General features: G+C 35.0%; 1 protein-coding gene and 1 pseudogene across 1 annotated transcript in view; both read left to right on the forward strand.

Annotated features, from left to right (window-relative positions):
• Positions 1-23,784, forward strand: part of PTPRQ (protein tyrosine phosphatase receptor type Q) — a 201,205-nt gene that overhangs the window by 109,537 nt on the left and 67,884 nt on the right. Inside the window, exons 27-28 of the mRNA XM_047067212.1 lie at positions 15,028-15,149; positions 20,780-20,966. Coding sequence (XP_046923168.1) covers positions 15,028-15,149; positions 20,780-20,966 — 309 coding nt within the window. The remainder of the gene's footprint in view (positions 1-15,027; positions 15,150-20,779; positions 20,967-23,784) is intronic.
• On the forward strand, positions 15,548-15,648 carry LOC124502779 (uncharacterized; annotated as a pseudogene).

Raw genomic sequence — 23,784 nt, forward strand, 5'->3', positions numbered from 1 at the left:
TATTCTATTCCATTGGTCTATGTGCCTGTTTTTGTGCCAATACCATGCTGTCTTGATGATTACAGCTTTGTAGTAGAGGCTAAAGTCTGGGATTGTGATGCCTCCTGCTTTGGTTCTCTTCTTCAAAATTACTTTGGCTATTCGGGGACTTTTGTGGTCCATACAAATTTTAGGATTGCTTGTTCTAGCTTCGAGAAGAATGCTGGTGCAATTTTGATTGGGATTGCATTGAATATGTAGATAGCCTTGGGTAGTATTGACATTTTGACAATATTTATTCTTCCAACCCATGAGCACGGAATGTTTTTCCATTTCTTTATATCTTCTTCAATTTCCTTCATAAGCTTTCTATAGTTTTCAGCATACAGATCTTGTACATCTTTGGTTAGATTCATTCCTGGGTATTTTATGCTTCTTGGTGCAATTGTGAATGGGATCAGTTTCTTTATTTGTCTTTCTGTTGCTTCATTATTAGTGTATAAGAATGCAACTGATTTCTGTACATTGATTTTGTATCCTGCGACTTTGCTGAATTCACGTATCAGTTCTAGCAGACTTTTGGTGGAGTCTATCGGGTTCTCCATGTATATTATCATGTCATTGAAGCAGGATGTTATAAGGCAGTTGGGAATGGTGGAAGCTGTGACAAATTAACAGAGAATGTGCTGTCTAAAGTCTGATGAGTGTCCTATAAGCAGGCCGTGCTATCAGGACTTCTGATGTTCTCAGAGAAATGGGAAATTTAGGTTTTTTAAATGTGAAAACATTCCATTTCTTGCCTGTGATAATTATTTTTTAATATAAAAGCATTTAGTTGTTCAAACTAAGCACATCAATAGCCCAGGTCTGGCCCGTGGAAGCTAATTTGTAGCCTTTGGTTAAAATAGACGGTGTGCCTGTGCATCTGCTAACCCTGAGGATTCCCATCCTACTCCTTACAGTCATCTCACTCAGATAGTACCTGCTTTTGGGCACTACGGTGAGCCAGCAAGTGTGCTCTCCACATGCATCATCTCCTCATGCACTCCAGATATAAGGCTAGATGTTCAATTAGCATAGAATGACGATTAGCATGATTAATTCAGAATCTGGTAAATGAAACTGTAAAGTTGAGGTTTTAAAGAATCCCACATTCTTAATGTGCAAATTTAGGAATTTTTCCATTTGAATATCATTGCTTCCACCCTAGTTCCCCCTCCTCCTTACCCCCTTTTTATATCTATGACCCACTTACTAGCATTGAGTCATTTTCAATTTCCTACTAGTACATTTTGCTCATTTTGGTCTGAAAGAATAATGGTAAAGTGTTGCAAACTTTTCACAAGCAGTGTGAGGTTTTTTGTTTTGTTTTGTTTTGTTTTTTAAATAGCATTATTTTCCTAGTTTTACCAGGATACCTTTCTTTGCCATTGGTGGTTCGTTGATTGGTTGGTTGATTAGTTCTTGATGCAGTGGAGAGTAATCGTGGCTTTTCTTCATGCCAGCTTCCAGGTCTTTAATTGATGACTAATCCATAGAGTGCCTCTCTATGGAGCACTAATTTGTCTTTTATCCAGTATTTTTCTTCCCTCTGGATCTAGTATCTCATTGCTACAATTTGAATTCACCATTAGAGAATACTTAGGTATGAAGATGTTTGTCAATATATAAGTAGGTTTTCTATACTACTCCTATTCCCTTCCTCTTTTTTTTTTAATGTGAAATATATTGTCAAATTGGTTTCCATACAACAGCCAGTGCTTATCCCAACAGGTGCCCTCCTCAATACCCATCACCCACCCTCCCCTCCCTCCCACCCCCCATCAACCCTCAGTTTGTTCTCAGTTTTTAAAAGAGTCTCTTATGTTTTGGCTCCCTCCCTCTCTAATCTTTTTCTTTATGCTTGAGAGCTGATTTTCTACTCTGTTGTTTATCAATAGAATAAAAGAGTTTCCCTATGTTAATTCCAGAGTATACATAGAGAATCGCCCTTCTACCACGGTAATTAAGAAAGAAAAGTAAAACGGGGCTCCTGGGTGGCTCAGTTGGTTAAGCGTCCAACTTCGGCTCAGGCCATGATCTCGCGGTTTGTGAGTTTGAGCCCGGCAGCAGGCTATGTGTTGGCAGCTCCCTCAGAGCCTGGAGCCTGCTTGGGATTCTGTCTCCCTTTCCGTCTGCCGGCCCCGCCTCCCTCGCCGCCCCCCCCCCCCCCCACTCACACTCTGTCTCTGCCTCTGTCTCTCTCAAAAATAAATAAACATTAAAAAAAATTTAAAGAAAGAAAAGTAAAAAGATTTATGTATTTCAGAATTTGTGACGACATGATTTTTCTTGGCATTTTCCAACTTACTAGCTTTTCATCTGGATATTTATATGTGTGTGCGAATAGGAAATTGTGTAAGTTACGAGAATGAGAATGAGTTAGTTACTTTTTTAGTCTCAGGAATAAAGAAGACATTTTTTCTAAATTTTATATATAAAGAAAAATATGGGACAATCAAATTTGGGTTGGTTTATTAAAACATATCATTATTTTGAACCTGTTGATTTTGAAAAGAAATAACTTCTAACCCAATTAACTAGAAAACAGAAATACATACATACTTAGAGATAAGAAAGTAGGTAAAGCTAGGAATTTTAGTTGATTTTAATGTGTGTGTGTATATATTTAATTTATATACACGCATATCTGAATTTCATAATTATATAGTGAAAGAAAAATTTTATTTATTATATTAAGCCCAGGAGACATAATCTGAGATTACATTTGATGTGAAAGACAAAAGACACTACATGTATTATTGCCAGATAATGTATATGGTGAACTAACATGTGATGTAAAAATAAAATAAAATAGTCAAGCAACAAAAATCTCGAAAAGTAGTAATGCTTTTTTAAGATAGAAAGTAAGTAAAGATTAGATATTTATTCTGAATATTAAAGATGAAAAACATTAAAGATATTTTGCAAACATAAAAAGTAACCTGAATGGAGAAAAATAATAATTTTAGTATTATATATCATTATTTTAAAAAGTGTTATGTTCTTTAATAATAGGGTATAAGAAGATAAAATGATTAAAATGAGTAATTTCTCTCAATTTAAGAAAGACTAAACAACAATATAAATTAGTATAAATCACTATTTCAGATGTGACATTTGTAATGGCATCAAGTTGCACCCAAGCACTTAGTAATAAAACCTCATATCAAAACCTGGAGTTTCTTGATAAGGAGCTAGAAATTAATGGCTAGTTTGCTATCAACTTTTTCAAAATTGAATAACTCTAGACCACCCAGTCTGAATGATAAATATAAAATGTTCCAAAATGGCATATAGAATAAGAAAATATGTAATATTAACTCTCTTTAAGCTCGTAAAGAAGAGCACCTAAATTGAAAATCCAGGAAGCAAAGTGAGAATTAACTTGGGTTACTTTCTGAATCTGAATCTACCACTGTAAACTAGAGTGAATAAAGGAAACAATATTCAGCCAACTCAAGCTAATATTTCTTTCTCCCACATACTCTGATCTAGATAATTGAAGCCAAATTGCTTTTCTCCTTAAGTCATCTGTATAATAGCCATAACTCTCTACTTCATGCTGAGTGTGTATAGATACAAACATAATCACAAAAATTACAAATGACAGAAATATTTAACTTGAAACATTAAACTCTTGCAGATAATTTTACTCATCTTTTTTTTTTCTTCTGATTAACCCTTATACTCAAAAGCAATTTGAGTTGTGTGTGGGGGAGGAATGTAGAATGAATGGAAAGCTGTTAAATATCTCCATGGTGCACAATAAGTACTTATAATGCTGAGGAAATGTACAACTTTAAAAGAGTGTGGGTGTGAAATTAGTATGGAATGAAATGGGACTCTCATAATGTGCATCTCCTATAGACCACCAGGACTGGAAGACAGCAAAAAAGGAAAATTCCTGGGGTAACACTTAGGTTGTGAAAACCACAGGATACCATACTCATGAGGAATTTTAACTACCCAAACATCTGTTAGGTTAAAAAAATTCAACAAAACATGCTTCATCAAAGAGGCTTCCAAGGAATGCAACTTTATGATCTAAAAAGAAGAAAAACCAAATAGAGGGCAAAATACTCCTTAACATTTTTAAAAATAAGAAATGGTTACTGAGTTAATATATATTCAATTATTTTCCTTAATTTATTCTAAATGGTATAATGTACTTATAATGTGATAAGTGCTATCATAACAAGGGTAGGTATTATCCCTCCTATAAAGAAGCAATTACATAATGGCAAGAAGAGATGTTAGCCAAGAATAAATGGGAAAATATAATTCAAGACATAAAGAAGCCCATTTGGTGACAATGCATTTTTAGAATGGCTCTAACCTGCTGACACTAGAGGAAATGGATATAATTTATTCTAGACATGATGATTGTACTTCTGTGAAATTGTTAGATGCTGTTGAAAGTCTTCTCGGTTAGTTGCCTGAGACTCTCAAATGTGTAGTTCAAGAGGACATCTCTCTTCTAGACCTATGTTGAAGTTACTGGTATGACTGCTTACTTCCACAGTCAGACCCCATTATTACCATTGCTCCTGCCCCACTGCAAACCTTCCCTACATGTGTGTTCCCTGTTGCAGTGCATTGTACCATCGTTCACTTAATTGTTCAAGCCAGTCATCTAGGAATTATTCTTAATTCTTTCTAGCTATCCCTCACTCCCAAGTACATACCTGAGTCTTACTGAATTTACTTTCTGAGTACTTCTTAAATGTACTTTTCTCTGTTAAGAGTCTCTAAATCAAAACCCTTAAAATTCATTTCATAGAGGGACGCCTGGGTGGCTCAGTCAGTTAAGCGCCTAACTCTTGGTTTTGGCTCGGGTCATGATCTCACATTTCATGAGGTTGAGCCCCACATCATCAGGCTCTGTGCGAACCGTGCAGAACCTGCTTAGGATTCCCTCTCTCTCTCCCTCCCTCCGTCTCTCTCTCAAAGTAAACAAATAAACTTAAAAAATACATTTCCTAGATTATTACAAAAGTTATCTAAATGGTCTTTCTGGTCCCATTTTCTGTACCCTTTACCTGAATCTAGCTTTGGAATATACCTATCTGACCATGTTATTCCCCTGCTTAAAATCTTTGATAGTTTCCTATTTTACTGTTGTGTAAAAATCATACTTTTTAGTATGCTCTATAAGATCATCTATGGTTTTGCATTATATTCTCCATACATGCCTTGCTCTATCTCTTTTGTGCTCCAGAATCTTTGCTATTCTTTCTTACTATTCTGTCTTCTTTTTGGAGACCAGCTTCTTTTCTTTAGGTTTCACACCAAACATCTCTTTTACAAAGCCTTCTATGAGTTCCTCCTTCCACTCACACATCTAAAAATTGTTTCTAAAGTATTGAACATATTGCTTCATAATTGTTTCTCTCTCTCTGTTTTGTGGAACTCTGAGCTCCTTAAAAGCAGAGATGACTAGGTGATTATGTTATACATATACGTTTCTACCCTCCATGCCTACTCAGTATCTAAGACTAAATGAGTATGGCATTTGGGCTCAAGGAAGACATTTGACTTAATGTGCAAGTTTTTCAATGTCCAAAATCTCCATTGCAAAGTAGTTCATATTAATTACTTTCTTCAATTTTTTTTTGGTCTATAACTTGTCTTTCAAATACTTGCATGGTTATAGCCAAAATTAAAATTCTCCCAGTTACTGTCCATGTTTAACATGTTCAGCTTCTTTTATTTCACAAAACTAGTCTATTTTATATTGCTGATACTGTTTTTATTTTAACTTTTATTAATATAGGGAGTATGATAACTGCATGTAGGAGAGAAATATGCATTTAATAAATTGAGAAATATTTCAAACAATAAAGGAAAATAACGCATTCCTATTTTAGAAGCACTAACAGTATCTAAACAATTAACTGAGGTACTAAAGTTAATGAATTTGTATAGTAAGTTGGGATCATAAGAGATTGATAGTCCGTGAAGAAAACAGAGGAGAATAATGTCTAAATTTGGGCTGCTAAGTATGATTACAAAGAAAGGATATTTGAGTGAAATCATAATTTAAAGGTCATAATAGTGAGCATATAAAATTAAAGAATTTAATAGAACATCCCACGGTGTATTTAACTCAGAAGGGCTTTTGGTAGGTTATTAAGCAAGTTTTCAGAGTTTAAATAAAAATATTTTGAAATTCCATTACATAACTACATAGAATGTGTTTTTCAGCAAAATCAATAAAAATAAAAGGATTTTATAACGATCATCAGTTATTTTTTAAATCATTAAGTTATCACAAGAAAAAATTGAGAAAAAATACCTTTCCCCTAAGTATAGCTAGCTGTATTTTATCCTTCAAATATTCAAATGAATTCTCTGACTTTCTCATCTCAAACTTCAAATCTCGTGTTGAATTATATTTATTTGGACTCTCCTGAGAATCTTTTTTCTCTTCGTTCAGAAAGAAGTGTGAAGTTAGGCTTAATTCTTTGTGATTTTCAGTCATTGAGCTCAGTTCAGGTCTGCCTCAATACTAGGCCCTGGGTCAACAAAAATTCAGCTTCATTTTCTTCTACATTTACTAAGAAAGTTGGGAGAACTCTGATTTGACTATGGAAAACTCCCAAATCTGAAAAGACCATATAATTGCTATACCTAGTAGTTTAGGGCACTTTTTGGTTGGGCCCAGTAACTGAATTGAGAGCCCTTGGCTGGGTGGTTAAGAATAATGACAACAGCTTATCAAGTGTTTGTTCTGTGCTGGTTCTGTTCTAAGAACTTTACACACATTGGTTCATTCATGAATTTCAGTTATTTCTAGGGTAGAGTCTGTGCTCGTAGATCTTAACTAGGACTTGGGTAAATCCTCCTGATGACATGAAAGTACCACAAAAAAGAAGCAGAGGGGTGCTAAGTAGGACTACAGAGAAAAGATATTCAGGTGAAATCATAATTTAAAGGAAATAATAGTAGGCATATAAAATTAAGCTGTTTACGAAAGCTTCCAACTCCATATTTAATGTCAAAAAAAAAGTTTGCCAAACCTTAAGCAAGTTTTCCAGAATATAAATAAAAATATTTTGAAATCTCATTTGCATAAGCAAATGCAATGTCTTTTTAAGCGAAATAACTAAGACAAACAGTGAAAAGAAATTTTAAGGATTATCACTATGTGATATTATTAACTTTGACAACTGGGACTAAAACAGACCAGGAGATATTATACAAACTTCTAGTGTATAATGCAACTATTTCTATTCCCAAACACATTGGATGGGACTTTTCTTTACACTTTTAGTTTCTGTCTCTTTACTGATACACCTGATAGTTATTTTACCCTGATTATACCTGCATACAATGAAGGGAAGGAGGAAATAGGAACATTTATCCTGACCCCAACCCTCCATCATGGTGATAGCCTCATCTGAATTATTCCAAGTGGTTCCTTCACGGAGCTTCAAGTTACTGTAGAACTGATGATGTTTTCTTACGTTCTTATGGAACACGATGGCCTGTTATTACTCTAGGCACATTGGAAGTGGGAGGGAGTGACAGTAGGGAGAAACCTCTTCATAGTTTTTCCAGAATAAATGGAAGGTAGGAGGAGACCACTGTGGAGAGTGTGTGTTGGCTGCATGCATATTTCCACATCTATCACCACAAGATCCCAAACCCTCCACTGCTTCCTTAACTATCACAAAAGCAGTAATTTAATCCCTATCCAGCCTTCTGATTCCGTGAAGTCTGGGGTGTGACCGCAGAATGCTCTTTCCTAACAACTTCCCAGATAATATTGATGCTGCTTGTATGAGACCATATTTTGAGAACTGTTGTAGAAAGTTATTTTGTAGGGGCGCCTGGGTGGCTCAGTCGGTTAGGCAGCCGACTTCGGCTCAGGTCATGATCTTGCGGTCCGTGAGTTCTAGCCCCGCGTCGGGCTCTGTGCTGACAGCTCAGAGCCTGGAGCTTGCTTCATATTCTGTGTCTCCCTCTCTCTGACCTTCCCCTGTTCATGCTCTGTCTCTCCCTGTCTCAAAAATAAATAAACATTAAAAAAATTTAAAAAAAAAGAAAGTTATTTTGTAGACATAATGCTATTCTAGAAAAAGATGTATTATCTGATCCTAAAAACAATAGTACTAATATTAGAATACTTTTATTCTTAACTGGTTTGGCTAGTATTAGAAGTGAGAGTTTTATGTATTTGGTATTTTTTTTCAACTTAAGCCAGATTGAAATGACTCAGAAAATTACTCATTACACATCACAGAAAATGGTCATTCAATGAGGTCTAATACTATGGGCATCCATGAATCATTCTCAGTATTCATCAAACAGTCTGATTAGACAGATTCTTAGTCTGATAATATTTGCCTTTGTGATGCTATCTTGCTGTTGGGAAATCTCACTATAAAACAAAATTAAGGTCTTGTGGAATGGTAGGAGATATTTTATACACCAGTCATAGTGTCCCATAGGAGACAATGAGATCACCAGAGTTTAGAGAAACATTAAACACCAAGAAAGGACAGCTGATTAGTGTAGTATTGTAACCAGTAGGATATGCCCTGAGATGCTCTTGGCCGGCATAAATATAGTCAATCTAATTGCTAAATTTCTTTAGGTCCCTTGAGGAGCTGAATTATTTAAAATGTAAGGAATCTACTTAAACCATCCAATTAGATTTCCTCTAGTCCTGAGAGACATGTAAAACTTAAAGCTAATTTTTAAAGGTGTGCTAAGTCAAAGCGAACTCAGTCCCAGGGGCTAATACTTGTATATGTTGAGGAAGAATGGAGTCTCTCATTTATTGATGATGGTAGGTAGGAATCTGGTGGTCCACTGTACCAAATCCTGAAACCAAAATACCCTGAAGGGTAGGCCCTTAAAATAAACTTTTAGCTGAACTTAAATGATATACAATTTAAATCACATGTGTAGAGAGCTCTATATTTTCTGTCTTGTGAGTTGTCAAATCTTTTGTTTATATTTATTCTTTTAGGAAAGTCACTGTAGCATGGCACACTAAAAACTATACAGTATTTTCTACAACATTTTTCATCATTAAATTTTCAGGGATCTGCAAAAGGCAAAGTTCTAACAAGTTTTTGAATGTGCTTATTCTGAAAGAATAGTATTAGACATACCAAAATATATGGTTCTTAATCAAACTGGCATATAGACTTAGGGGCATTAAAACTCTTATATGTACTAGCCAAAATGATGGTCTATCCAGACTCACCTTTCAGCTGACACACTTAGCACGGGGACACAGATGGATGGGAAAGATGACCCTGACCCACATAAGACCCACATTCCTGTGCAAGGATAGAAGCATGATAATCAGGAAATTATGGTTGTTAGTTACAGAAAATGCATTATTGTGAAAACCAGGGGAAAAGTGCTTATGAGAGGAAGTGATTGGATTATGGGGAATGAGAGAATAAAGATAGATCATTCCTACTGAGTAAATTGCTGTGATTTATAAGAGAAAGGGTATAGTGATATCTTGGCCCATTACTGACTAGATTCATTTCACAAACAATCCTAAATCAGAATGTGACAGTTTATGGAGAGACAAACAAAGTCTCCCAAAGATGCTTATACATTGCTAAGCTTTTAAAGTGGCATATTTTCAACTCTCTATGCCTTTAGGATTTAAACTTCCTTGGTTTTTGTGGTTGACATTTATAATTGTAATTTTGCATTCTCCCTTATGTGACACTAATAATAGTTTACTTCACACTGAAATAAAGAGAAAAAAAATACTGGTTATATTTTATTATGTATTTTTGGAATTTTGACAATTTCCAAAAGAATATTACCTAAAAGAAATTTCAAAATATTATATGCTTAGAAGTACACTATAATATTTGAGACACTATTAAAATAATTAGATGTTGTTTTTTAACAGACTTGAGCAATTTGGTTTTCTATTTATTTCTCTTAAATTACCTATGAATTAAATGAGTATCTTTAATTGCTTTATACAGATGAAATAAGTAGTTACATATATATTCATATAGTATGTTCCTATGCCAGTTTAGTTATGTATGTGTTTACTTTTTTTTTTTTTTAGTTCAGATTTAGGAGTTCTTATCCCATTATATTCTAATCCTTCATGAATACAAATTGATATAATATATTCTAAGAGAAATTTTTCACACAGGATTCAACACTGGAAACACTTGTATAACAAAACAGGCAATTTCATCAAATTTACTGAAAACACAAATGCTGTTTAGAGTGATTATTTCTTTAAAAAGAGAAAAAATCTTTGGAAAAGTTCAAAAAGTGTCATTAAAGCACAGCTCAGTGAGGGGCTAAATATCTTGCGTTTTGACAATTATTGATTAGTGTATAGAACTGAAAATATTTAGTAGTGTGAGTGGTTAGTGTGTGCCATGAATGCTCTTTAAATGTCATTTTCCTCTCAGCTCTGCTTGGAGGAACAACACTCCCTGATGAGGGTTTGATTACTGGTATTTAAGGAACGATTGCAGGGTTGACATTTTACTATGGAAGACAAGAGTTGAAGCAAGGCCTCAGTACTGCTTTCTGAGCTGGTCTACAGGCATTGTAGCTTGCAAGACTAGCCAAGGTTTCCCTTGGGAAATGGTTTTGGATCTGTCCTCACTCGAGACCCAAAAGATTCAAACTACCGAAAACAGGAGATGTAGACATATTTCCTTGGAAACATTTCCAAAGACAAGCTACTATCCACATAGTCACAGAAAATCCTCAGTAAACTGTGTGTGATGTCTGGGCAACAATAATGTACCATCTTGCCTGCCTGCTAGAATGAGTTTGGTTTAAAGGTTAGTCGTTGACAGCCATTGAATTGGTATACTTTATAGAGGTATATGAATTCGATTCTGGAGATAATATTTCCTCTTTTGATCTAATTAAATTTGACCCATCTTTCTGGTATGAGTTAGATACCAAGTGTCAAAATCTATAGGGCTCCTTTAGACTATGAAAATATAGTATGGCATTGTCTTTTTGTCCATGATAGCAGTTCTTACAAAGACCCTACCACTGGTCTTAAAGGCCCTACACAAACCTGTCCCCATTTCCTCTCATACTCTCATTCTGACCTGGCTTCAGGATCACTGGAGTCCTTGTTATTCCTAGAACACACCAGGCAAAATCCTGCCTCAGCAACTTAGCATTAGCTATACTCTTATCTGTGACACTCTTCCTTCAAACATTCTCATGTTTCTTTACCTCCTTCAAATCTTTGTTCTAATGTTAACCTGCTTAGAGAGGCATACCCTGACCACCATATTTAAAAGTAACTCCCATCATCATCCCCATTCTTATTACCCTGCTTCATTTTTTATCATAGTGAATATCATTTCTTAGCATGGTATATAATTTACTTAAATATCATTTGTCTCCCTCCACTAAAATAGAGGTTCTATGAATTTTCATCTCCTTGATTTTCTTCTCTATCACTGGCACTTCAAAAATGCCTGCCGTGTAGTAGGTGTTCAATAAATAGTTCTTCAGTGAAGAATAGCCGTTACATTCTAGAAGCTCTACATGGATAGGTCCACAATTACTTCCATCACTTTTATAGGCTTTGTGTCTTCCCAGTGTCTGGCACACAAAAGGTGCTCAATCGATATTTGTTAGTTGGATGAATGTATACATTTCATCCAAAAGCCAGCAAAGCATTTGGGAATAAATAAAGAGAAAAGGAACCTAAAATATGTTCCTAAAATGGTATACTTTAAATTTGTTGGCTGTGAGTAAATTGCTCCTTTCCACAATGCTTCTTACAGACCTGGAAGGCAGGTTGTGCAAGAAGATTAATAAATGTTAAATAATAAAAACAATTGTTAATTAGTGGTTGTCTTAATAAATTTGTACTTCTAGCTTATCCCCTTTTACAGAGTCAAAAGCAGAGGATAGGTCATTAAAACCTGCAAATCATCTAACATTTTCAAAGTGGATTTCTCCATGAGCAAAGTGTGCACTAGTGATCAGTAATGGTATACCTTGCCCTGAAGCCTATCCACTCCTCGTTTAACATTGTGAATAAAGAGATTCAGGGATGCTGTTTGTTACATTGCTGCTTGTTAAGGTGGGCATAACATTTCTAAGGAATATCCAGCTTGGAAAAGAAAGAGGGTTGCCACTCTTAAAGATGAAATATGTTATTCTGTTAGGGCATCCAAAAACAATTATGCAGGTGGCAGGAGAGCTCTCAGCTCTCATTTGTTATGTGTAATTATCTAAATGAATTATGCTACAATTTGAGGCACTTTTCAGAAATCTAGGATCATACAATTAAAAGTAATAAAGTCTGAAGATCTCAGAATATACAGGTGTGTTAGTGCTGGGATTCCATGATCTCTCCACATTAGTTACCAGAGAAATCACGTTCCCAATCCTGTTATCATTATTGGCGCCTTGCAGCTCATCACATCTCGGAATCCTGAAGCATCCCCTTTTCACTCTCTCTCCTGGATGCCTCCTTGGGCCATATGGACTAGATCTCTGAGTCATTGTTCAGAGAGTCAGTGTTGCACAAGGATCAGAAAAGATACATGTAGGAAGGATATGTTTGGCATTTTCCCACAGAAACTTCCCTATACAGGTTTGCTATGGTTGCTAGATTTCCTCTGTTGTTATATCTGAATACTGTTTTAAAATATTTTAATGCTACTACTAAAATATATTTTTATGGGCTGAGTCATGTACCTAAATTCCACGCATAATATCTCTCTTGGAAGCATATTCTAAGTGCTAATAAAACATTCATAGTTTAAAGAATTGCCACTACTATTAACATTTTAAATAACTATCTGATACTGAAATACACCTTTTGGCTCTCTTCAGAGCATATGACTCACGTGAACCAGATATGCCTGCCATGTTTATGCTATCCTGATTTGTAAGGAATTATCTGAAATGTAAAAACAAAAACAAAAACAAAACTTTTCCATCCTGGTCCTGTCTTCTAGGCTTATCCTTCAAACCGTCAGTGAGGCATTTCAGTCCTTGTGAATGTCTGACTCAATGAGTACAAACAGAAAATTATTATCTCCTTCCATAGTCTTGTCCCTACCAAAACCATTATCTGTTCCAGAATATGCTGTTGGTGTGAATTCTATGAGCATTCTCCTGATTAACATGGGAATTAGCTTTTGCTACATATTCTATGTCTGTTTTTACCCACATATAATCAGCCTCAAGTTAAAACAATTTTTTTTAATTAAATTTTCTAAATAGCTCCAGGATTCATCTCTTCCTATCTATGCCTAGTGCCACTATCCTAATTTAGGGTCTCATCCCATTTCATCTGGCTTTTTGGAAATAGCCTCTCTGGGTTCAGTGCTTCAGAGCACTTACCTTTTTCATAGCTACCTGAGTTTTCTTCCTAAATCACTAGAAAAATCATTCCTTTTTCCAAAAGTTTCAATGACAATCTATTATTTAAAGAATGAGCTTCAAATTTATTGTAATAACCTGTCTTAGTTCCCAAAGGACTACTTGAGGTTTGTTCCCTGCTATATTGCTCCACGAACACCAGTCTCTCTCTCTATAATAGTCTGTATTCCTTGAATCTAGGGATTCTGAATCTTTTTTGTACCATAGATTCCTTCAGCAATCTGATGAAGTGTGTGGACCCCTTCCTAGGATAAATTTTGAATGTATAAAATAATAAACATAAGATTACCAAGGAAAGCAATTATACAGTGATAAAATTCTATCTGTCTGTGGACCCTGCTGTTTATGTCTTTGTGGCTTTGGCTGTGATCCTTTTAGCAAAGAAGTGCCCCTAAACCTGCTCCTCTGATTATTGAAATCCTTCTCATCTTTCAAAGCCTATTCAATTCCCATCTCCTCTGTGCAACTTTACCTAGACTCCCTCCTCCATCTATACTCACCACTTCACCCTTTGCCCTCTCATAGTCGATTCTTTGTATTTCTAGTCTTTATCTTAACTTTGCCCTTTATTATAATACATTGTACTAATTGACAATGATGGGCCAAATAGTAAACTAACCGGCCACTTTCACACATTTTGAATTCATGGTTCTTTTACAACGCTGTGAAATATGCATCTGAGGAGGAAACTGAGGTCCAGAAATTTTGTTGTTTGACCAAGATAACACAGTTTTGCTCTTATAAGTTATTCGAGGAAACGTATGTTTTAACTTCTTCTTTATACCTTCTCAGGATCTGTGGAATAATATTTGTTCAGTAATGTTTGCTCCTGTGGATTTAAAAATCAGAAATACTGTGAAATACTTATCTCCCAACATTTAATGTCCTAAGAATTGACAAGAGGCCATAGGAGGCCAGAGATACGCACAACAGTGTGCCTAGTTCAACGCATGTCCCATCAAGTGCGACTTAAATCTTCTTAACCCTCCTAGTTCCTAGCGGTTTCGCAAACTGAAAATTTACACAAGGGTTTTCGGTAGTTAGTACCTTAAAATATTATCTCTTGTTTTGCACTCATGATTAAAAAAAAAGCAACAGTAATACAAATAGAACAAATTAAAGAATTTGTTTGGAATCATAATGAATGCAGGAAATGTTTACATTTGCGATAATATCATTGGTATAACCTATTTCCTATGTTTCTCCCTCAGTGAAAACAATAAAAGCAACCCAATTTTAAGTATAATTCCCTTGTGCCAGTTTCACTTTTCTGTAGCCAAACATGTTTCCGCAGGTTTTCCTAAAACGATATTTTTAAGCATTCTATTTTTAAATAAAAACTTTTATTCGAAAAGGTTTATTTTGCAAGAGTAAGACTTACATGTCAAAGTATTGTTTTGAGTTCAAAAATCATATATTTATGATCATTTATCTCTCACGTGGACGTTTATGTATAGTAATTATATTGCGAGAAATTACTTCTTTCAATTTGCCAACGCCTTTAACATGCTGTGAACTACAAAATAATGTATAATTAATTCATTAAAACTATCCTTTTTTCCTGGCCTTTTCTATTATTGTAGCGAATACTAACTCACATGTCTCAGGGTAATTGATTTTCTATTTCTATAGCTCCAGATGGTCCTCCTGAAAATGTGTATGTAGTAGCAACATCACCTTTTAGCATCAACATCAGCTGGAGTGAACCTGCTACCATTACTGGACCAACATTCTATCTGATTGATGTCAAATCGGTAAGGCATGTCTTACCTTCTGCAAAAGGCGGTATAGAGAATGATTAGGAATATACATTTTGGAATCAGACTATTTGAATTGTAATTCCAGCTCTGTTAGACCCTAAACGCATACTGAAGCATATACCTAGGCAAACACCCTGTGTGTACTTCACTGTACACATCTGTAAAATAAAGATTAATAACAGTACCCAGGGTACAAAGATTTTTGTCAGGACTATATTAGAAAATATGCATAAAGAACTTTAAACATTGTCAGACACATAGTAAGGATCCAAAAATGTACATAAAGTATGATTAGAATGATTAGCGTTATGTTTATCCTCTGGCTATAGATGATGTATATAAACAGTCATTAAATTAATAATACATTGGTTTAAAATACAGTGAAAACATACTTGCTTCAGCAGCGTATGTACTAAAATTGTAATGATGCAGAAAATTAACAGGGCCCTTGTGCAAGAGTGACATGCAAATTTATGAAGCGTTCCATATTAAAAAAAAAATACAGGGGCGTCTGGGTGGGTCAATCGGTTAAGCGTCCAACTTTGGCTCAGGTCATGATCTCATGGTTTGTGGGTTCGAGCCCCACATCGGGCTCTGTGCTACCAGCTACCAGCAGGCTGGAGCCTGCTTCGGATTCTGTGTCTCCCTCTCTCTCTGCCCCTTCTCTGCTCATACTCTCTCTCTCTCTCAAAAATAAATAATAAAGATTAAAAAAAATTTTTTTTAAATACAGTGAAAAACACATCACAATACAAAAAGGGAGAAGACATTAAGAGAAATAGCTCCCAAATAAGGTAACATCAGAGCTTAATTTTGAAAAATACTTGAAGCAGACCATAAAAAGGAATGGTAATAAAAGTGTGAAAAGTAAGACTCAAGAAAAAGCAAGTGGTTCAGGAATCCCTGGTGAAAGCATTCAAGAAAAGGGCTGAGAAAAGAAGCTAGATCAGGAGGCAGACTGTATAACATGTAACAGAGTTTGGGTTTTATAAGGCCAGTGGAGTGTCAATTGAGGAATTAAAGCAGTGTTGGGATATAGATTTCTATTTTATAGGATCAGCATGGTTGCACTGCAGAGGATAGAGCAATCTTTGTACAAAATTAGGCAAGGGGACAAGAAGCTATTAGAGTAACTGGGTAAGAAAAGATAAGGACAAAGGAAATGTAGTGAGGCAACAGAATGAAAAATAATTTAAATCTACAGGATCTGGCAAAAAAAAATCAGTGGTTGGTGAGTGAAAAGAATAATTGAGGATGATTTTAAGATATATTATTTGGAAAACTGTGAAGAGAAAGGAATTTTTAGAGGAAAGGAATGAATTTAGTATTATATGCCCTAAGTTTGTGATGCCTGGGAGACCTTCAGATAAAGACAGTATTAGCAGTGTTATATATCAATCTGGAGCTCAGGAGAGGAAACCTGAATTTGGAGATTTGGGAGGTGTTGGTATGATAGTTGAAATGATAGGAAGAGATGAGATTAAATATGGAACATGTAGTAAGAACCTCTTCTGTAACAGCTAACCTGAAGATCGAATCTGGGGAATACAAACGTTTAAATAAGAGGGCACTGAAGTCACCAGACTAGAGTAGCCATTGAGACAGAAGGAAACCCAAGAATGAGAGTCAAGCCTTTCTCTTAAAATAGGATGATCAACAATTTAAATAATACAGAGTTTTAGCTAGGATGAGGATTGGAAAAACTGTGTTAGCATCCTGCTTGGGTTTCACTGGACCTGATGACCTCTCTTCTGGTGACATCTAATGCATTAAGTCGGGTAATTTATGGGCAATTCTACCCCTTTCTTGCCTATCTCTACGTATCTTTTGTTTAACTTTTATACTTTTCTTATGTCTTTATATTATTTCTAAAATGGAAGTGCTTCTATCTCAAAAGACCTGTCATGATTAAAAGAAAATTTAAGGGATTTCCTTTGTAGAACATTATTTGTGAAGACTTTTAGTTCATAATTAGCCAAAAGTAATCAGCATGTACGACAAATGCTCTGGGACTATGTATTAAAAGCAAATTATAAAATGATAACACAGTGTTCGGTCAAATAAAAGATAGCTATTTTTCATGAAAACAATTCTCTTTTGATTGTGCTTAAAGGAAGGGAAAATAAAACATTTTTTAAAAAAGTGATTCATAACTTCATTCTCTTAGCATTCTTATTGAGATGAAAATGAGCAAGAGAAAGAGAGAAGAATGTATAACGTTATAACTGCTTATTTTTATATCAGTTACACAGCATTACCTTTCCTTTGTTAACATTTTGATGTAAATATGTTGTCTTCATTTTGCATAAAGGGGAATTGAGGCACAGAAATTATAAATTCTCCAATAGTTAAGACCTGGCTAAAACCAGCAGATAATGGTGTGACAGGAGAAAGGAAAAACCATCAGATAGCAAATAAAATTTGCCAGCTTGAAATATATGCTCATCTAAACCTTTTGAGTCAAAAAGAGCAAGTATTCAAACAGATCCTGGCACTTCATAGTTTCCCTGGGATTCTTGGAACTAAGCATTTAGTTCCTTCTTTCTTTCTTTCATTCAACACATACTTTTAAATACATCCAACATTCCAGCATTGTGCTCAGTTCTGGATTATGTGTAAGTGAACAAGTTTCATGTGGTCACTGTCTTTTTCGAGCTTATCTGCAGCTCATTTCATGGATATATAATTATCTATCTTCAAAAATCATTGGCTTCTACACCAGGGAAGAACACATATCATTGAATTTAGGACTAGGGCTATAGCCTGGCCTTTGCCAAGTACTAGCCACAGAGACATAAGACCCTTTTCCTAGGAGACTTAAATTAAGCAAAAATTGACAATCTTAAAGATTTATGGTACAGATATCACCCTGGGTGATACTACTGGAAATTAATGCATTTTATAGTCCTTTGTTCATTGTTCCCTTTATTTTTTCAAAATAACAAACATTTTTTGTTTTGTTTTGTTTTCATCAAAATAAGGATGCAAAACATAAAGTTCTGCTCTCAAGTAGCTCACACTAGGGTGTGAGACACCAGAGTATTAACAGCTAGTTACACTCCAATTACAGAGTATAAAGTATGTAATTTTTTGCTAAATATACACTAGCAAAGTAATTAAAGTTCTTATTATGAGGGTCATACAACACAGAAGAGACTTCAGGAGCAGGTTAAATTGATTGTGGAATGAATAGAGGTGTAGCAGGTAGGGAAGGGTGCAAATGGGGCAGGAAGAAGAAAGAAAATAGAACCAAATAATAACTGGCATTGCTTATAAAACTGCCACAATGCAAAAATGATGGGACACATTTCATAATAATAATTGATGGTCAAATATAATATAAGCAAACAAGCTTGGAATTGATAGAAAGAGAACAATGAACCAAAAAGGTCTGAGGTTTCGGTCTCAAGTAAGTGGATAAGTAATGATTAACAATAACAAAGGGTAGGTTTAGTGAAGAAAGATAGTGAATTTAAGATAGAGTAGATCTGTATCTGTATCTTTTTAAGTTGTATCTGTATATTTTTAAGATACAGTAGATCACAATCATATTATGTCATATTTTTACCTCAATATTGTTATCCACTATTTTAATGGAAGACATTGGAATAGTGTAATTTTACTTTTATATGATCAGGCCCGGTGTAGTAGTAGAGAGTTCCGCATTCTTGAAAGACTTGGAAGGAAATCCTATCTCAGCTACTAAATAACTATGGAATCTTGAGAAATTCACCTCAACTCTGTAAAATCAGAGTTCAGATAGGTATAGTGGTCAGTCAAGCAACGTAAATGAGCAGTCAAAATGAAGCCAACTGGATGAGGCAGTGATGAATTGGACACTTACGTCCCATTACAGAAGTCAACTATAAGTCACCTCTAGATAATTGTTACCCAGCATGAATATAAGCCTAGTCTTAAGGAAAGATTTTTATGTGATGTTTAAATATTGACAGCTAACTAAATCATACACACTTTCTACCAGTGAGTACATGCACTTGATCAATGGTATTGCTATGCTGACTTGTTTTCTGCCACTTTAGAGACGTGAGGCATCTTCAAATCTCTGTCTGAGGTGGGAACAATCTATTTGACTTTGCAATACACATATTATTTATTAGCCTTTTTCTACATCCCTCATAGTAACATCTTCTTTAAGTTAAAAATCTCTTAGAAAAGAGCATCTGAAGAGTATTTTGAACAAAAACCTTTCAAAGTTACAAGGGAGGGTCAAGTTGAAAATGAACCTACTAATGGGAACAGTGTGCACAGTCTGGTTTAAAGTGCTTCAATTAAGATACCTGAGAGTAGGATGTATTATAGGATTTCAAATTTTCTGATGTTCATTTCAGGAAAGGCCCTTTTTAAAAAATTTTTTTAACGTTTATTTATTTTTGAGAGAGAGAGAGAGAGAGACAGAGCAAGAGTGGGGGAGGAGCAGAGAGAGAGGGAGACACAGAATCTGAAGCAGGCTCCAGGCTCTGAGCTGTCAGCACAGAGCCCAATGCAGGGCTCAAACTCACAAACTGTGAGATCATGACCTGAGCCCAACTCGGACACTTAACTGACTGAGCCACCCAGGCACCCCTGAAAGGCCCTTCTTTTTAATGCTAAAAATTTTAGCTATGTTTAATCCCTGCGGTGATTAGGCCAGACTCTCCATCAAAGACATAGTATGTTTGAGCACGCTATACAACTATATTTAATACTCCTAAGGATGCTCATTTTTGCACATCTAATAATTATAACAACCGCAATTAACTGAGTCCTTATCCAGTGCCATGCATAATGCTAGATGGGAATTTTTCAAACTGCCATCATGACTAAAATTTTTTAAATGAACTGGAATAAAATTTAAAAGAGCAGAAAATATCAAACTGCATTTCAGAAAGAAGTTGTATTTCTCAAAAAATTTTTTAAGTGATAAAGAAGTGTGTATGTGTACACAGAATCTGAAGCAGGTTCTAGGCTCTGAGCTGTCAGCACATAGCCCAACACGGGACTCGAACCCACAAACTGTGAGATCATGTCCTGAGCTGAAGTCGAATGCTTAACCGCCTGAGCCACCCAGGTACCCCTGTGTTTCCTTTTTGTAGGTCATGGTCAAAAGAAATATCAAAATCTCTGTGCCAGCTACTTCAGATCTATTTTTTTTAACTGCAACACAACAGTTTAAATAGATGTTAGTACTCCAGTTTTACATACAGAGAAAGTAAGACACAGACAACATGAGTGACTTGTCAAATGCTACAGGAACTATTACGTGACCAAATTGGAATTTAAGCCCTTAATGGTTGATTACCAAAGCCTATATTCTTTCTCCTATAAGACATTAAAGTAGAAAGTGGAGTTTCATTGACACAAGATGATACTTACTCGTTCACTGGAGGGGTTGATTACTTGTGGTTGGTTGATTTTTTTTCCTTCTACTTTCAATTGTTGAAATAATTGCTTATAAGGAAACTGTTAAAGTAGTATTTTAGATTTCCCGGGACAATCTGACTGTAAGAAAAAATAATTTAAATATTGGCTAGATAAATATACCACATGTAGCTTTTTATTATTATGTTTGGTGATTTGGATCTTAAGTTCTGCTTCCTTTAATTACTAGCTATTTTTTCCTATAGGTAGATAGTGATGAATTTAATATTTCCTTCATCAAATCAAATGAAGAAAATAAGACCATAGAAATTAAAGATTTGAAAATATTCACAAGGTATTCTGTGGTAATCACAGCATTCACTGGAAACATAAGTGCTGCATATGTAGAAGGAAAGTCAAGTGCTGAAGTGATTGTTACTACTTTAGAATCAGGTGAGGCATGTTTTCCATCATTGCTAAAAATGGACAGATTTAAGTGTGTTTCGTAGAGTTTCTCACACCACCCCCTAAAAAAGGATACGTGTCACAAGAAATTTTTAAAGTGTATGAAATACAAAATATAAAATTGAGTGATCCACTGTAATTGACAAAAGTGAAGTTTTCTGTTTACGTTTTTTAGGCATAGTGGAGTTGTGGAGAATAATCAGTTCTTGGAAATACAAACAAATTAGCTCATGATAATGTACTGAATTCTACTTTTTATACTTATTTAAACACAAATATTTCAGAAATTGAGTTACCTTGCCTATTTTCCAACAGTCTATGGCCACTAATGCTTCATGTAAAATTCTGTCCATTATTTCTGTCCATGAATTAAATGCACATGAAAGTGATAATACTCTATCATTATGTATCTGGAATTCAAAATTAGAATCCAGGTCATGCTTACCATATCTGTTTCCTTCACCTAATCAAATGACATGTTTTATTATATAACCTATTTAATAAATGTCAGAATCCATACAGATCATACAGATTTCCTCAAGTTCCTCCAAACAGGGTCTGAATGAATAAGATTATAACCAATAGGAATTAAGTGTGGAAAGTCAGCTTCCCAGAACTTGCTTGCCCTGTCCTCCTTCAGACTCCTGATGTTCTTTGCCACCAGATATATCTTTGGAAAGAGCACATGAAGGGATGTGTTGCTATAGTTTTTTTGTTGCTATCTATAAGGTAAGTATAGGAGGTAAAAAATGTTTTGCAGCTAGTCTTTTCATTGTGTTATATACTCTATTGTCTATAAAATTATGGTTCTACATTAAAAGATAACATCTTATCCTCAGCACCTAAAATTTCATGTTTCCATTTTGCTGCCACATATATTCCAGATATCTATTTTTTATGATACTTTTACACTTCTCCCTCATCCTACCTGTGAGAAAAGATGTTGCTGAATTTATTCCCACTCATACCATAAAGCACTGATTGTCAGATCTTAATGTGCTACCTCTCCCAAAAATTTTGTAGTTTAATAAATTACTACTAAACCTCTAAGAGTAGAATTTGAGGTGTAAAATAAAAGATATTTGGAGAATAAGAAATTCTTTCCAACATTCAGAGAATTATTTCACTTATCCAACCTTAAAACTGATCTGATTTTTAGAGAAGTCTCTTATTAAAATATTTTTATATCATATAAATGTATACAAGCAAATGTGAAAATAAGTCTTAAGCCGATTTAATTTTTACTTTAGTTATGCATTTTTCCACTTAAAGTGTGATATTTGGCACTATAACATGTTTATCTGTTTCTCTTTTTTTCCTCACTGTTATGTATTTACTTGTTTTTTTTGCCTGCTACAGGACACTATCTATAGAGATATTTGCCAGATGATAATAAATAAATAAAGATAATAAAGCTTAAGCATCTGAACTATTGACAGTCAAGTATTAACAGCCTTCTTCATAGGAATTCCTTCACTTAGTATGGAAGATATGTCCATTTCAATTTGGTCAAAGTAGATAATTCATGCAATCAGTCACTTGTATAAAGCACACTAATTATGCAGCAAGAACTAATTACTTTATTCATAAATTGATTTTATCTTCACGTGTATCATTTTCTTTCATGATAGTTTACTGATACTTAGCTGCTATATGTTAGGCTAATTTTTATCACAAATAAAATGGAATATCTAAAATATATAAAGAACTCTCAAAACTCAACACTTAAAAGAGGTCCAATTATAAATTGGCAAAAGACATGAAGAGACATTTCACAACAAAGGAGATAGAGTGGGCAACTAAACTCAGGATAAGATAGATTTTCAACACCACTAGCTATAAAGGAAATGCAAATTAGGACCATAATGAGCTATCGCTGTGCATCTACTACAACAGATAAAAGAGTAATTTAAAAAAGGGTGATGGATGGGGCGCCTGGGTGGCTCAGTCCGTTGACTGTCCGACTTCGGCTCAGGTCATGATCTCACGGTCCGTGGGTTTGAGCCCCACGTCGGGCTCTGTGCTGACAGCTCCGAGCCTGGAGCCTGCTTCAGATTCTGTGTCTCCCTCTCTCTGACCCTCCCCTGTTCATGCTCTGTCTCTTCCTGTCTCAAAAATAAATAAAACATTTTTTAAAAATTAAAAAAAAATAAAATAAAAATAAAAAAGGGTTTTGGTGCCAAATTCTGGCAAAGATGCAAAGAGACTGGTTCTCCCCTTCATTGCGACTGGGAATGAAAGAGGGTACAGCCACACTGAAAAATAGTTTGGCAACCTTTTATAAAACCAAACATGTACTTAGAGCACATTACCTAGCAATCATACTCTTGGGCAGTTATCACAGAGAATTAAAAATGTATGCTCACACAAACACCTGTAAATGAATGTTAATAGCAGGTTTATTAGTAATAACAAAAACTAGAAACAACCCAAATGTTTTTCTGTGATTAAATAAACTTTGATGTATCCACAAAATGAAACACTACTCAGTAATAAAAAAAATAATAAAAAAAGAGTGAACCATTGATACATACAACAACTTTGATGGACCTCAATCATTATTCTGTTATTTTTCTTAAAAGGACAGAACTCTGGAGGACAATGGTTAGTGTTGTGGGGATGCATGGAGTGTAAATACAAGGGAGACCAGGGGGAAGTTTCTTTATGGTGCTGGAATAGTTCTGTACCTTATTTCTGGTGATGATTGCAGGAATGTATACATGGAATGAAATTGCACAGAACTGCACACACATTTATGAAAGCATGAAAAAATGGTGAAATCTGAATACGATCTGTAGTCTAATTA

Source organism: Lynx rufus, unplaced genomic scaffold (assembly GCF_022079265.1).
Source record: "Lynx rufus isolate CCGP_SWC_20201006 ecotype Redwood Valley unplaced genomic scaffold, mLynRuf1.p SCAF_7, whole genome shotgun sequence".
Taxonomy (NCBI): domain Eukaryota; kingdom Metazoa; phylum Chordata; class Mammalia; order Carnivora; family Felidae; genus Lynx; species Lynx rufus.